Source organism: Photinus pyralis, unplaced genomic scaffold, assembly GCF_008802855.1.
Source record: "Photinus pyralis isolate 1611_PpyrPB1 unplaced genomic scaffold, Ppyr1.3 Ppyr1.4_LG6, whole genome shotgun sequence".
Classification (NCBI taxonomy): domain Eukaryota; kingdom Metazoa; phylum Arthropoda; class Insecta; order Coleoptera; family Lampyridae; genus Photinus; species Photinus pyralis.
In genome coordinates, this window is record NW_022170663.1 from 27172541 (window position 1) to 27185221 (window position 12681).

The 12681-nt window shown below is 37.6% G+C and overlaps 1 protein-coding gene across 1 annotated transcript; it reads right to left on the reverse strand.

Annotated features, from left to right (window-relative positions):
• Window positions 1-4606: 4606 nt before the first annotated feature.
• Window positions 4607-12442, reverse strand: LOC116173427 (ATP-binding cassette sub-family A member 3-like; the record flags this gene model as incomplete). Its single annotated transcript, XM_031490898.1, is given in 6 exon segments — window positions 4607-5954; window positions 6003-6278; window positions 6331-6456; window positions 11029-11305; window positions 11356-12016; window positions 12067-12442. Coding segments are annotated over 6 exon segments (2939 nt in total), but the record flags the coding sequence as incomplete, so codon positions are not given.
• Between the last annotated feature and the right edge of the window lie 239 nt (window positions 12443-12681).

Consider the following 12681-nt stretch of genomic DNA (forward strand, 5'->3'; position numbering starts at 1 on the left):
GTTTCTGTAAGAGTAGGGCTAACTCATTCATTCACAAAAATTCATTGCATAGAACGGAAAATCTCTCTTTATTACGTTAGTCAAAATTTACTCTAAAACTGCAGAGTACAGAAAGAAACTTAATTCTTGTTTCATAAATTAGTATACAATTAGATTGAAAATCAAAACAAACTGCTGTAAATGCGTGTAGTAACGCCTCCAGGCACGAGTCGTTAAAATGAACACAAACAGTGCTCACAACCACTTATTTGAATGCAACCCTAGTGTGTGATTAAATCGCCTTTACAATAACACAAATTCAAACGACAATGCAATAGTCTACGACGGGGGCGGACAACAAAGACGATAAACTACAACGCGATAATGTTTACTGGACCTTGAACGTCTATTGTTAATGTGCACTAGGATTCGGAGTGCAGTCTTGGTCTCGCTCCGATCGATGTTGAAATCAAATGAATTCAGGACCGCAAGAAGCTATTCCAAGCAGACTGTGCACGGACCGCGCGTAGAACAGAAAATGGAACTGTTCAATCCTCCTAATTTTCTCAGGAGTGCCGAGAAGGATCGTTTTCGCCTTCGATGTAGTGGCTGGATGGAAATGTTTTTGCTTGGTTCTTTCTCTTGATTTTCTTAAAAAAGTCGCCTCAATTCACTATTACGAGAAAATATCGCGCTTATGATTTGCGGGCGCGACTGGCACAGATGTTGCTCCGCGAAAAGACGGCGGGGAACTCTCTCTTAGTACTGGAAATTTCCGTATTTATGCTCTCGTAGTGTTTATCCCGTGCCTCATTTCGGCTTTACGCGCACAATCCACTTTCGTTTATATAGCTAGCGCACCCATGAATAAAGCTATTGCCAATTTGACAGCGGTAGCGTCGTAGCGAACAGACGGATTTAAATCGTTCTACTATAGTCCAGTCAAATTATTATAATACCTACCTTGCATCAGATGTGTCATTTCTATTTTTTGTTTTAAATTGTTAGGCTGAGTATGGATGTCAAAAATTCAAGTTATCGACATCCAAAGACCTGTGCGAGCAATGCAGCGAACACCAGCACAGCCACCAAACTGAAATTTAATTAAGGAAGCCATGTCCGAAAATTTCGAATTTTGCAATGTAGCATTGATTGAAGCATACTCGCAGCGTGCTATTTGTATGGGGTCGTTTATCCATTCGTTGTTTGTTGTTTATCTTCAAATCTTACTCTACACTGAGCTATATAAAAACACTATTCTCAGTAAAAGCAGCATTGTGGAACTATAACGTCCTGTAATCAGTAAGTGAAGGTACAAACACCACCCCCGTAACTTAAAGAAACCTACCTGCATCCATCAGATCATGCTTTTTAAAGATATCGCCCATCCAATACCGTCAAGAGTTTCTTTTATTCTTTTTAGACGCACTAACGATAAAGGTGTTGTAATATTCAACGTCCATTATAACAATTTCGACTTCAAAACCAATATACTTATTTAAAATTCTTGCTTGAGCAATCCTAAGCCTTTCGGATTACATTATCGTCGGTTTTCGTATGCATGTGAATTTTCGACCAATCGGAATACTACTTTCGCATCGTCGGACGATGCCAATGCCCAATGAGAACTAGTCTTTAGCTGGTGGTAGTAGAAACTTCAATGCGATGCGTGCGTTAGCAATGCTGCCACCCGCCACAGTTTTTTTAATGCAAATAGTACTGGTGGCGTTGAGTCAATCACAGAAGTACCTAACTAAATTTTTGATAAACCAAAACAAATTATTAACACATTTATTTATATATAATTGTTAGGTATGGATGGAGATAATTACAAGTTACTCATTAAAATCGAACCAAAACATGAAGAAGAAATCCATTCCTTTCTTGAGGGACACATTTCAGTAAGGAACGAAGTTTTGGTGACAATAAAGGACGATATTACCATTAGTACACAGTGTTCTGAGTCTCTTTACAATGAAGAAGTACAGCGACACCCTGTCTTTAAACGTCGGCTTTTAACTCGGTGTAAAACAGTGTCTAAAAATCTTAAATGTGCAGATTGTGATTATGGGACAAATAATAAAAGCAACTTTAAACAACACCTTTTAAAACATAAAGTTTCTAAGGATTTTAAATGTGCCGATTGTGATTATGAAACTAATTATAAAGGCAACTTTAAACAGCACCTTTTAATACATAAACTCGCAAAGGATTTTAAATGTACTACTTGTGATTATGGGACAAATTGTCAACACCTCTTCAAGCGACATCTTTTAATACATAGAGTCTCGAAGGATTTTAAATGTGCCAATTGTGATTATGGGACAAATGATAAACACAACTTCAAAAAACACCTTTTAAAACATACAATTTCTAAGGATTTTAAATGTGGTACTTGTGATTATGGGACAAATAATAAACACACCTTCAGTCAACATCTTCGAATACATAAAATTTGTAAGGATTTTAAATGTACTGAGTGTGATTATGCGACAAATTATAAAAGCTACTTAAAACGACATCTTTTAAACCATAAAGTTTCGAAGGATTTTAAATGTTCTGATTGCCATTATGAGACAAATTATAAAAGCAACTTCAAACGACATCTTTTACACCATAAAGGTTCTAAGGATTTTAAATGTGCTAATTGTGATTATGAGACAAATAGTAAATACTACATTAAACAACACCTTTTAGAGCATAAAGTTTCAAAGGATTTTAAATGTGCCAATTGTGATTTTGGGACAAAAAGGGAAACCTACTTCAAACAGCACCTTTTAAAACATAAAAGTTAACGAATTTGCAGCACCTTTGTGTTTCATTAGGCTAATCAGACCTTGTTTTAGTTAGGTTAGGACCATAAACGTACTTTAATGTAGTTTAAATTTGTAATTTCCAATTCCATTTCTATAAATGAACTTGATGTGTTTATTGGTGTAATTAAATGTAAAACGACACGTACATATTAGTTATTTATTTCACACAACAGGTATGTGTAGAATTGGTAACGTAAGTTAAATCGTGGATACTGGTCTTATAGGTATAAATCTGGGGATTGAATTGCACCTACCTATTACAATACAATTATCTACACTTGGCCATTTTAAAAGCTAAGCATTGTGGATTTAAAACCAGAAATAGACATCTTTACCGTTTTTAATAGAGTGACATCTCGAGCCATATGAAATGACATAACTATTCGAAATTTTGTGATTGGTTAACCTTCATTCTTCAAGGTCAAATTGCATTTCGGACTAGTCTGAGAAGTAACTACTTTTTGTACCATGGTGATATACTGATTACTCCCGAAATCTCCCATTTTATGAAGGTACTTAATACTGGCAAAATAGCGGCTTATTCAGGTGGTTGGACAAAAATAATATTTAAGCATAGCAGTCATAACCACAGAGTGTTTAGATCTGTGGTCATAACACACCAGATAGTGGAAATGGAATAACTTTCATCGTTGTTTGATGGTTTACTTGAACTCTATTCGCGAAGACCTCTAATGGCAGCACATTGTAATTTATATTGGTGGTAGGTATAAGATAAGACGGCCATTTTGTTTTTTTTATAATGACCAAAAGTAAATAATGTTAGAGGCTGTAAAAGTAAATACTGAGATAATCCACCCTTATGGTTAGACAACACACTTTTACATCTGAAACAAAAATATGATATGCTCTGTATATAACCAATAATCGACCGTTTTGCGCAGATGCCGAATACTAGGGGATGTTGGTAACGAAGCTAGGGGAGAATGAAGAAGATGGCGACCAGAGATTTAGATATATGCCAGAGACTTTTTATAACCATATATCTATGTACAGTGTGTAAAGCGATGGGGTATACAAGAGGAAATTTTTAAAAAAATATTGAATTATGAAAAAAATTTATTCTTCATGATATTTCTTGCTTGCTTTGAAAGTACCAATAAAGTTTCGATTGTTTGTGGTTTGATAGCAATACGCTATCTTGATTATAATGTAGAATGATAACTTTCAATTAAAAAAATTAATTTTATTATTTTTCCAGATTTCTATAAATAAATTTTAGATCATCGAAAAGTTATTGGTACTTTCAAAGCAAGCAAAAAATATCATTAAGAATAAATTTTTTTCATAAATCAATATTTAAAAAAAATTCCCTCTTGTATACTCCATCGCTTTACACACTGTATATGGTTATAACCCTTCTCTTATATATATGGTTATAACTAGACAGCGCGTAACGTAGATTTTACTATAAGCGCCTGTTGTCAAGATAGGATAGGCAAGCAACTGTCAATCGCGGGGCGGAAGTACGTTCTCGCAGCTTGTTTTAGCCTATTTGTAATGATTTAGCCTCCTACTAGCTTGGCGGGCTAACGCCAACTTCAAGTCACACCGGAATATTTGACCATATTCTGTCGTAGCGGAAATGCCAAACTAACATGGCGGCCTATTTGAATGTTCTCGCCAAAGCCGTCTATAATTATAATAATTATAATTACATACTAACTGTACAAGTATCGGTTCCCGTTATCATAACTTCTTGAATAACGTTTCCGGTTCCAAGTTTTTTTTTTCGGTTACAAATACCAGAAATATTAAGTACCTTTGTTTTAAATATTCTGTATTTACATTACTACATTAAAGTCAAATCGACACAATATTTTTTTCTGGTTACGCACATTGGAGATGGCCACATAAGCTGCGGATATAAATAAAACTATAGGTACACTATACTTATAAAACCAACAAATGAATTACACTATTTTTCTCTTTGCTGTCTTGCGAATGTGAGGAATACCTGCTCTAAAGTACATTGTCCTAACGCATAATCTTCGATGTCAAAAACAGTTCTTGCGTGTTCCATAATGCCGAACATTTTTGACCATGGACGAGATTTATCGGTAATATAAAATGTTAGCAGCTCCTGGTGCCTTTCCCTTAAAATGGTTTCTCGAAAACTATCTTTGATAAAATTTTCTATTTCGTCAATCGCCGCTTGTTGCGACTCCTCGTTGTCAAATCGCTTAACTTTTAGTGTTAAAGTGTAACCGTCGGAAAATTTGCTTTTCAGATGTTGAGTTGAACCCAAGCACTTAATCGTTCCGTTCACCATAATCGCCATTCGCGTGCAGAGTGCTTCGCATTCCTCCATGCTGTGCGATGTCAACACAATCGTCTTTCCTCCATCTCTAATTTTACACAGCACATTCCAAAGGTGGCGCTTGGTCGCGGGATCAACACCGGCCGTTGGTTCATCAAGAAATAATACCAGTGGATTTCCGACTAAGGCCAATGCAGTGCTTAGTTTCCTTTTATTACCACCACTAAGTTCCTTAACCTTTTTGTCTAAATGTTTGTGAAAATCAAACTCTTTCGCTAAGTGTTTGGCAAGATGCTTGCATTGGCCTATTCTAACTCCGCGCAGGAGCCCGAATACTGTAAGGGTTTCTCGACAAGTAAGATCGTCAAGTAACGCATCAAATTGTGGACAGTAGCCAATTAACTGGTAAACTTCCTTAGGATGCGTTCTAATGCTCCAACCGTGAACCCATACGTCTCCCGATGTCATCTTAACGTCACCAGTCATCATCTTAAAGATCGTCGTCTTTCCAGCACCATTCACTCCTAACAATCCGAAACATTCGTATCTATGTATGCCCAAAGATATTCCATCGACAACTACCATCTCCTTGTATTTTTTCGAAAGCTGATGCATGGCCAGGTTGTAATTGCAGATGTTCCCTGTACTGACATTGTGCGTTACCGCGCGTTTTTCCTCGCACACATCCGCATCCTCGATCATATTTGCCGGAGTGTACGAGTGTTCTTTTTTACAACGACGAGGAAACGCATTGCAAATGGTTGAGAAAATGCCGTATTCGATTGAAAACAGAATGGCAAAGCACAAAATTCCCACCAAACACGAGTACAGGACCTGTTGTCCGATACCTGGACTTGTCCAGGAAAAGTAGCCCTGTTTGTCTAAAAGAATTTCGTTACATTTGTGTATAGAATTAAATTCGCCGTTACCGCAGCATTCTGGGAACTGGAAACAAACCGCAATGTCACACGTTGAGGCTATTGTACCATTAGGCAGAAACGGCATGCCTTCTATAATGTTGGTGCACATCTCCGTCGCTCTTTGGCATAATTGTAGCGTATCATAGACCACGTGCATGTCTCTCAAGCCCGAGCTGAGGCAGTAGTGAGGCATCACCATAAATATCTGGTGCAGGATTTTTGCGACATTCATTAAGTCCAGCGCCTTGATTTTGAGAATTTCAACTATCATAAAGAATCCACTACCTAGCGAGAGATAGTATAAATTCCAGATGATGAAGAATTGGAAAACGCTCACCAGCAATTATGTTGAACAAGCTAAGCACGGCGTAACCTGATGTGGGCACGTCGAACACGAATGACGCCAGGTAGGTAATTGGTAAGCTACCAAAGCCAAAACTGAGAAGTAAGGCTAACAATCGGGCTGAAAAATGATTGTAAACATATGTAACTATTCACGTGGGCATTTTATGTGCCTATACTATCATATTAAAATGCTATGAAAAAAGTTTAAACCAGTAATGTGTTCCCATAGCTATCTCTTACAGTTTTACTATTAGTATCGAAATTATTAACGATCCTCGAGATCGTTTATAATTTTGTATTGCTGTCTGTCTGTCCGTCTGTCTGTCCGTGTGCACGATAACTTTGTGTAGAGACATCCGACCGCTTTGAAAATTGATACACATGTTCTTCAGTATATAAGAAAGATCGCTATTGTTTTTCGGCTACGTAGTCTAACGGGTCAAAAAGTTACAGCCCAAAAACTGCCCAAACCTCCAAAAAAGGGTTCCTTTTTTTATAATTCTTGTTACAAAGAGCATACCTCAGGTAACTATGCAGATTAAAAAAATTGCGCATACGCAATCCAAATCTTTTTATCTGTTAAGATATTTGAATGAAATTTTGTATGTAGGCACCTCAAATAAAAGTAAAACTGATGCCGATAAAAAAATTTGACTTGTGCATGCGCAATCCGATTTTCTGACATCTCCGTTAGTTATGAACCGAGTTGCATGAAATGTTGTATGTAGGCCTCGAATAAAAGGAAAGCTAATACCGATTCAAAAATTTGTTTTTTCTATTTCGATTTTTAAATGTTCTTATTAACGCACTGTTTTCCGCTCAAAACAGTGCGTTAATGAGACCTATTAACGCACCGTTTTTAAGTTGGTATTAAAGAGGAAAACCTAAATTCACTACCCTATTTGACATTCGATTGTATTTATTTACAAATTAGGGTTATGCTTTGATATACAGAAAGACAAGATTCCCTTTCTATTTGATTAAAAGCGAGACATGTAAGGCTGATAAAGTGTTAATCAAATTACAAGAAGAACAATATGAAAAAACCACTTAATTACTTTCTCCCAAAACTCAAAAGGGAATTAAATATTACGGTATGTAGCGTAAGAACCGAGATATCAACAATGAGGGGCTTTGAGGTAAATTTTTACATTAATGATTAATGCCTCTTTTTGTAGCACGTTCAACATCTACGTGCAATCTGTGACCAATGATTACTAGTACGAATAGTGTACCTATCTTCCAAAAAAGACCTACAGGTTATAAAGGAGATTTCGAATGGGGAAAGGATGACAACGAGGATACCTTCGGAACACATTAAACAATATTTTAAAGAAGCAGCTTATTGCTTTTAGCATTTGTTCTGCGTTATTAATATCGTGAGCCTGATTTGTGTAGTATCGTTATGCTCCTAAGAGGAAGTGACAATCCGAAGCCGAATCCGTCCGAATGAGTGACACCTATCACGTAACAACAACCCACTAAGGACCGATCCGTTAGTGACCGGCAAATCGCACAAAGAAACCTTTGTTTTTCTTTTTATGTCAGTCACCAATATAAGTAGAAGCAGTGTCATACGGGCGAAATCTGTTAGCTGTTAGCTTTGTCGTTAATCGACAGTGACACGACTGAATTTCACATAACTTATATAAAAGGACGAAGGACTGTATTTTGCCTTTATGAATTGTTCCACAGTTAATGTACTAATTTCTGAAGTTTATTAATTAGAACAAAATTGATGAGAGTGTATTTAAATAAGTGAAATATTTGGGACGTCGTACTGCCAACTTAATACAACCTGCACTAATACACCTTCTGTATCAAAATTCCCTAGTTACAAAAAGTTACTATAACATCATTTTGATAAAAATTTCTCGAAAATATCTTCTCAATAGAAAAAATAGTATAAGAAACTTGTTTCATAAGACGCCCCAACGCACTCGTTCATTTGAAAACTCGCCGCGAGCGGCTCATTTTCTAAACTTGAACTCGTGCGTTAAACGCGCCACTTATGAAACTTGTTTCAGCTATGCTGATCTAGTGGGACAGAATCAATCCCTTAAGGTGTGTTGTAAAAATGATGTATGTGCGAAGATCTCGAGGATCGTTCGGTATTCAGTTGTATCGGATTTTTCAACTTGGAACAGGATTGAGGATTTTTTAAATTTTGGGGGCATCCGTCGTTAGCGCCAAGGTGGATAAAGTTCTAGTGGCAATCGATTGGTAATCTTTTTCTAGGAAGCGAATTTTTTTCATGATTCTAGTTCTAGTATGTCGATGACAAGGATATTGAGTTGAGTTAAGTATATAGGTATATAAAAAGTGATCGATTTCGGATTTCAGAACCTATCACCAGGATTTTAACTAAAATACAGGCATCAATAATTTAAATTTTTTCAACATAAACTGGTCAATCCCTCTACACACTTTAAACATGCTCTAAAAGGAACAAGGGTAGGCATCCTACACGACTGAATGCTCCGAGGTAAACCTTATCACAGAAAAGCTTAAAGTACATCAGCAAGCTTCGACGCTATCTTTAACCCAGGTGGGGGAAATGTGTGTGCTCATTCTTAGTTTACCCTTTAAGGTTCTTGTTGTTGATTACCTGCATCGATGATGGCACTGCGCAGTTGCTTTAAATCACTGTATTTAGCCCGAGGTCACGGAGGCGCAACACCTCGTGAACGCCTATTTTTTGGACAGGCCCGATGACCAACATCCAAGTATCCAACAAAAAAGAGAAAAAAACGGCTTAGCACGAGCGAAGAGAGCAGGAGGGCCCGTGTTCATTCATCACAAACAAACACTATAGCTTTAAACGCAGCTGTAAACTGCTCATACAATTTGATAACACCTCGCCACTAACTCAATTTCTAGAGATCTGGTCGCAGAGGCAGTTACCCACATTGACCGTCATGGTCCCTCAACCTACGGACGGGTGGAGTTATATCAGAATTGGTGAGGAAAATTCACCAAACAGTGGAAACAGTAATCTACATGAAATTACTTGTCTAACAAAAACCAAAGAGTTTCCAAAATGCGTCCTGATGGAATGGAACTAGAAAACGTCAAGCGACTGCCAGAAGGCCATTTAACAAGCCCAAAAAGGCAGAAGCGAGATGAACTCTGGAACTGTGGTAATTTCTTTATAGTCAATTACTAGCTCCCGTATAATTATTTTAGAGCAAAAGTCTGAAAAGCGTTTTTTTTCAAAGAAAAAAATACTGCATTTGTTCATACTATTACCACAGATATACGTAAAGACGTATAAACCTCTCGCCAGGAAAGATTGCCGGTCACAGAAGACCTGATCCCGGTCTACAACCTGTGTTTTTCTAAAGATGTGAGCGACTTCGTGCCAATGTTGAACGAAAAGTCTTTTCCTAAAAAAACAGCGATCACGTTTCATTATTTGCCTTTGACTTATATTAAATTTATAAATTTATAAATTGTTTATAAATTAGTGTATCTAAATCGTTTATCATGTATTTAACTGAAGAGAAAGAGGAAATAATAACGTCTTTATTTACTGTGAAGTACCCCAATCGACCGATTCCAAGCAGTAGCACAGTAGACAGAATTGTGCGCAAGTTTCAAAGAACAGTAACAGTGTGAAATCACTGCAAGTGCAATAACGTTCAAAATCTCAGTCAAAACCATCAAGAACACGACATAACATTCAACGTTTTGGCAGCAGTAGCGAAACGAGATGGCATGAAAATATTTAACTGCATCTGCTACGAAGATGCTACCGTCTTTTCAAATTTTCACTTCACGTATCGATTAAGCACATTTTATCACACATTTTAACACAACTTTTAAACTGGTACTCGATCACGCGATTCTGAGTGATTTTCGACGTCTTTGATGGCGTCTGCCTCAAAAATGCTACCAACTAACGCGTCTGCCAATTTGGTTTTGTTAACTAATGATGTTTCCGCATGTTTTAACACATATTTCAACTTGGTACCCGGTATAAAAAATTTGCTATGGTTAGCACAGCAGTACATTGTTCCATTTTTCAGTTCAATATTAAATAACGGAAGTCTTCTAACTGATTCAAATAGGGAAAAAAGTGCAACAATTGATGTCCTCACAGACAGCCAGCGTACTTGTGATTTTGAACTATTCTGGAGGTACATCTGCAACATGATGCAGTTGACGAATAAAAACCATTTTATTTTATGATGGGTTGCAGGACATGCGAATATTTCAGGCAATATAAAAGAAGATGATCTGGCAAAAACATTGCCACGCTTATGCCAAAAGGTCCACGGCCTTATTGTGGCATACAAAAGTCACAGACAACAATAAGTAATAAATCAGTAGGAAGAGACAAGGAGTTTCGCACTGAACATGCAACTTGACCCGCGACAAGTTCAGCGATTTTTCAAGGCCTCGCTGCATAAATCCAAGCAGGTCACAACATTCAGCAAGGTGGATCATCGGTTCCTTACAGGTCATCTTCCGCTAAAGTATCCGATACATAAGTATAGCTGAGCAGAATATTTCGTATGTAGGTAACGAAATAGGAGACGTGAACCGCAAAAGAGTTGCTAGGTGCTTCAATGATCTAAGTCTATTTTAGAAACCAGTCAGGGAATTCACAAAAATCCTGAGGGATTAATAATAAAACGTGCCTCTTTAGAAGATTCGTTGGTGGTAGGTGCACTTTTGGTATACTTACAGACGTCCTCTGCTGTGCTGAAGCCATCCTTTTGAAATATGACCAACGCTACAATGACACATACTGATGTGAAAATAAACGTTAGAACATCGCATACGAAGGACGGAATCCAAAAAGATGCGACATTCGCACCGGACACAAATTGCAAGTGCTTGAACTTAGTAGATCGTTCACGAATGTAGAATATTATGTAAAATGCCATTACGAAAGCCATTGCAAAGCCGAGGTTGTACGCTATTTGAAAGCCAATGTTGACTCGCGATTGTAAACCGGAAAACTGCAAGTTTCAAGATTACGATGGTTGTTTACAATTTGCTTACGGTTCACCTGCTTGCTTAAAGTCTCGGGCAATGGCCAATTAAACACCGCGATAGCGTAATCGGGTGTCACTTCTGACTGTAAAACTGCGTTCATTACCATTTGTAACGCCAATGGGGCCCCGTGATAAGGTTGGTTACTAAACCAAGCGATAATGGACTTGTCCGCTTCGAACGAGGCACCGGTAATGTAACGAGTGTTATAGTCCCCCATGCCCTTTTTTGATTCGTCGATCATCATTTTGGAATATTCGTCATTGGTGATGTTCTTCCAGTTAATGACTATGTGATTGGCTCTGGTAAGCATATTTATAAAGCTCTGCGAGTGGGGGTTCGCAGAGTGAGTACTGATTGGAGTGATTGGGTTGTCGTAGACATTTAACTCGTATCCCAACATAGGTTGGTTAGCAGTACTTGGTATTTTCATTACAATGATCACGGTGATCACCACGAACACTACCGGAATTAAATTTTGAATTAGAAACAGCAACCATGACCGTAGAATTGATAACCATCTTTTGTAAAACATCCCGTTTATTTGGTTCAACCACAATCTCAATCCTGTTAGCAACTTGCCATCATCGATTTCACCTAAGCAGTAACTCGCATTCAAAGCACCGTAGCGTTCAGTTTCTTCAATTTGCTGTTGTTGTCCATGATCAGCCCCAACTCTAAAAACACGTAGAGTTACAAAGAGCTTAATATAAGACATGTATCTAACTTCATAAACACCTCTTCCAAAGTTGTCAAGGACACGCCATAACTAAGCACACCTAAACTATGAGATTCTTGTTCTAGTTCACTTAACATCCGTTCGAATACGCTGTTGTATGCGTCGTCCAACACGTAACTCAATTCAGAACCAATATTGCTTCTGACAGTTATATCGGGTATATGCCGTCTCAGCAGGTCTGTTACAGATTCAATGTGACAGTCCGGTGATTTGTCTAATACTAGTTGATAACCGGCGCAGTATCGTTTCTTTAGGAAGAAACTGGAACCGCTACACTCCAATTTACCACCGGCCATTATTGCGATACGATCTCCAAGCAAGTCGGCCTCGTCCATGAAATGTGTAGTTAGTACAATGGTTCTATCTAGAAATATTTGAATATGATATATGATACCTATTATTTAGAGTTTCAAAGGTATGTACAAATGGTTAATGGTCAATCATGATTAGAATACGTCGACTTTAACAAGAACCCTATAGGGTTCTGTATGCTGAATTTTGTTTAGTTGTGCAAAAGTAAAAGAGATGGTGTCCGTAATATTATCTCGAACACACTGTATAATGTAAATGTGAAGTCGGCAACAGTGCTGGTTTATAAATTAG